We start from the raw sequence: 3,701 nt of genomic DNA, 5'->3' as shown, positions 1-3,701 counted from the left end.
TGGGTTCAGGGTATAAAAATGAAAACTTGACGAGCCTGACCGAAATGCAATTGACTTACAAATTGATAAATATTATGCCACACGCTATAATTCAAACTTGTCAATCTTAAATTTTTGGCAGGAGGCAACGGTAAGCTCTGCAACAAGCGAGCGAGTATTCTCCTCTTCTGGAAAAATTTTAAATGAAAGGCGAACAAGGCTATCAAGCGCAAATCTTGATATGCTCCTTTTCTTATATAAAAACATGTAATATTTCTGTAAATAATATTGTAATTTTTAAGAATCAAATTTTTATTTTTGAGAAAAAAAAAATTGTTGTAGTTTTTAAGAATTAAATGTTTTGTAATTGTTTCGGGCGGGCGGGTTAGGCGCGGTTATGAAATTTTTTGCTTTCGGGTACGGATAAAATTTTGAAATTCTAACCGTGGGCGGATCGGGCCGGGTGCAAAAAAATCGGCCCGTGCCCACCTCTAGTCCAAATCACATATTTTTTACTTGTTTTTATTTTGCATTTAAGTCTTTATTTGCGTCGTGCTCCGAATGAACTTAATATAAAAGTATATATTTTTTTTACACTTTGTTGTTAAGAAAGTATATACATACATGTGTATGCCGGATATTCATGTCATGTCATTCGTCATAGATCATCGCCTATTCGAATTCCGTAGCATCACTGCTAATTATATTTTCAGTAGTGGTTGTTGTTATCGGATCATCGAGTTCTTGGACCACTTTTTTCGTTTCAGATAATTTGGGGAAATTATCCAATTTATATTGAACATCCGTAGCTTTGCAGCACTGCATCAGTCCATAGACGGGATATTTCTGTAGTTTGCTGAAAAGACTATTCTTCAGCCAGGGCACCTCATGGCACATGCTCTGGCATAGACCGTTCCGCTCATTGATTGTGAACTGTAAATTGTGCGAAATTGAAATGGATTAAAATCAGTTAACATTTTCTACATAAGATGTGCGAGCACTCACAAATGGTGAATTATGGGCAATAACTACAAATTCAGAGGCATTCAGAGCTGGCCCCACGTTGCGAATATGCGCCCAGATGAGTGCCGGCACTATGATGGTATTTTCCGAGTCGACTTCAATGGACAGTGTGCGGTTGTCCTCGCAGGCATTCAGAGTGGGCATGGCAACGGTACCGGAGACACCGACATTAACATCAAACTTATCATGGACGCTAGCATCCCTGAGGGCGTTCAGAAAATGCCGCCAATTGCCGTTGCGAAGAGCCCGCAGCCAAACAATCGAGATCATTCCTTCAAACTCATTGAGATCCTGGCTAAAAACGTCGTCCTGTATTAGGTTGGCATATTCGAACGTCCCGGTGCCGAACACCACACTTAGTTGTTTGTCGGTGCGGAACGCGTTCATAATGCTATTTGAGCTGTAAAAGTGAAAAATCTGTATTTTGTATGGCTTTGTGAATAATTAACATTCGCTTAAGGTCCAATCTGAACATCTGAGCTTTTCATTTGTTCTGTAAGCACTATTATATCATTTACTTATCGATTTCATGTACATAACATACCTGATCGGTTTGAACACATATTTGCTATAAGCTACTTCAATGTCGAGACCCAATTCGTTGAGTTGTCCCACTTGTGACTATTGAGAACAAATGCTGTGGATATTTTTGACAGAGCTATATGTTCCGAGCTAGTCTTACCTGTTCAAGCAACTTAATTTTAGATGGATAGGCCGTGTAGCTAACATACTTGAGCTGCTGCTTAACAATATCGTAGCATATAGCAACGTTTTTAATGGAGCCATATTCTGCAAAACTCTGGCCAATAACGAGACTCATGTATTTATTGCAGTCCGGCATGGACGTTAGGCTCTCATACATGGGGGAATCCCGATCACCCAAGCATTTTATATATCGTATACCGTCATTATCAAAGGTAAATTCATTTATATGGCTATTACATGTCAACTTAATGCGTTTCTTTTCCATCGTTTGCCATCCGTATCCATCGCTAAATTCAATCAAGATTCAAATCGCTCTTAATTTGTTTTAGAGAGATATACTTCAACATACTTTCTATAAGAGAATCCATTGCCACAATATAAGTCAACTGATTCATAGTCGTCACGAATTATGTTCGACGTCGTCTCTGAAACCCAATGCTTCGATCCAAAATGAGTTATTGTTTTCGGTTGTGGTGATTCTATTGTCAGCTCACAGCTCGCATCTGCGCCCTCGAATATCAAGAAGAGCCCGGACAAGCCGAGAATAAAAGCACTTAATGGTTTCATCTCGCCAAATAACGAAATACAACTGTGGCATCTGACTAGTCTTGGCTCCTTTATACTGTTTCCAATCGTTAATCATTGTATAATACAAATATGCACTCTTTTTAAATTTTAAATTTTTTATAAATATGTACATATGTATATATGCATATACATACATAAAAATATAATGCTTAATAAATATGAGAATAATAATACTGTGTATGACCCTGATAGCTTCCTTATCACAAATGTATATGTACATATACATACGTATGTATCAATATGTATCAATATGTATACATACGTTCATACATATGCATTAATATATGTACCAATAATGCCTTCGTACAGCCACAACTTTTTATACTCATTAACGAAAGTGAATCAGTATATTGGTTTTGTGCAATGTCCGTCTTGCTGTCCGTCCGTCTGTCCGTCCGTCCGTCTGTCCGTCTGTCCGTATGAACGCAATCTATTTCGGCGCTATTGAAGCCAGAGACTTGAAATTTGGAACACATACTCCTGTATATCTCCGATTTATAAAGTGTTAAAATTTTCCCGATCCGCCCACTAGGGGCGTGGCAAATCGGAAAATGCATTTTCCGATATACCAGAAATCATGTTAGTTAAAGAGCTAGAAAGCTGAAATTTGGTATGTAGGTCCGCGTTGACCACCCAAGATCACGAGCTATGGCGGATATATCTACGCCCATTGGGGGCGTGGCAAATCGGATAAAACTGTATCTCCTAAAGTTATAAACCTAGAATGCTGAAATTTTGCACGTCAGCTAATGGTATGATTCTATAAAGTCTAAAGATAAATTATAAGTCTACGCCCATTGGGGGCGTGGCAAATCAGACCTGAAGATATAGTGATTTTTTAAATTCTCCTATATTTTGGACACTATTGATGGCTGAGACCTCAAATTTTGTATATATACTCGGACTGATCACCCAAGACCAAAAAGTTTTGTCGGATATATGTCCGCCCACAGGGGGCGTGGCAAACCGCAAAAGTTTATATCTCCTAAAGTATAATAGCTAGAATCTTCAAATTTGGATAGTTAAGTTACTGGTAGCCTCCTCGATCGATTCCCTAATGTTTACGCCTCTTTAGAGGCGTGGCATATCGAAACATACCCTGTAATTTTCACATTTTTTGAGGGTAAGCATTCAAACTTTGCAGTTAGGGTACCGTTATCTCGTTCTAAAAACTGACCAAAAATGAGGTGTCTACGCTCAGTTGGGGCGTGGCAAATCGAAAAAAAAACCTGTATATTCTACATTATTAGAGCGAAACTTAACTACTAAATTGTTGATGGGATGTGAATGAGTATTCCGCAGTCGGTAACGCCCGACTGCAACGTTCTTACTTGTTTCTTTTAGACCAAAAAAAAAAAACTAACAGCTTCATAATCATATTTATTAATCTTAATTTACCATATGAA

At 38.2% G+C, this 3,701-nt stretch overlaps 1 protein-coding gene across 1 annotated transcript; it reads right to left on the bottom strand.

The window, feature by feature from the left end:
- Window positions 1-498: 498 nt before the first annotated feature.
- Window positions 499-2,301, bottom strand: LOC6583796. Its single transcript, XM_002009425.4, has 5 exons — window positions 2,057-2,301; window positions 1,685-1,994; window positions 1,547-1,623; window positions 985-1,402; window positions 499-912 (listed from the first exon to the last, which is right to left on the bottom strand). The coding sequence occupies exons 1-5, from the start codon at window positions 2,272-2,274 to the stop codon at window positions 652-654; spliced, it is 1,284 nt and encodes a 427-aa protein (XP_002009461.1). The 5' UTR covers window positions 2,275-2,301; the 3' UTR covers window positions 499-651.
- Window positions 2,302-3,701: the final 1,400 nt, after the last annotated feature.

This window comes from Drosophila mojavensis, unplaced genomic scaffold, assembly GCF_018153725.1.
Source record: "Drosophila mojavensis isolate 15081-1352.22 unplaced genomic scaffold, ASM1815372v1 contig_136, whole genome shotgun sequence".
NCBI classification, from domain to species: Eukaryota; Metazoa; Arthropoda; class Insecta; order Diptera; family Drosophilidae; genus Drosophila; species Drosophila mojavensis.
This window is presented reverse-complemented; position numbering and strand designations above follow the sequence as displayed.

Excerpts from the sequence above, each read along its gene's own strand:
- LOC6583796 (XM_002009425.4), bottom strand. The coding sequence starts at position 2,274 with ATGAAACCATTAAGTGCTTTTATTCTCGGCTTGTCCGGGCTCTTCTTG. Across the intron at positions 1,995-2,056 it reads AATGGATTCTCTTATAGAAA|CGATGGATACGGATGGCAAA; the intron begins GTATGTTGAAGT and ends GATTGAATTTAG. Across the intron at positions 1,403-1,546 it reads TATGTGTTCAAACCGATCAG|CTCAAATAGCATTATGAACG; the intron begins GTATGTTATGTA and ends TCACTTTTACAG.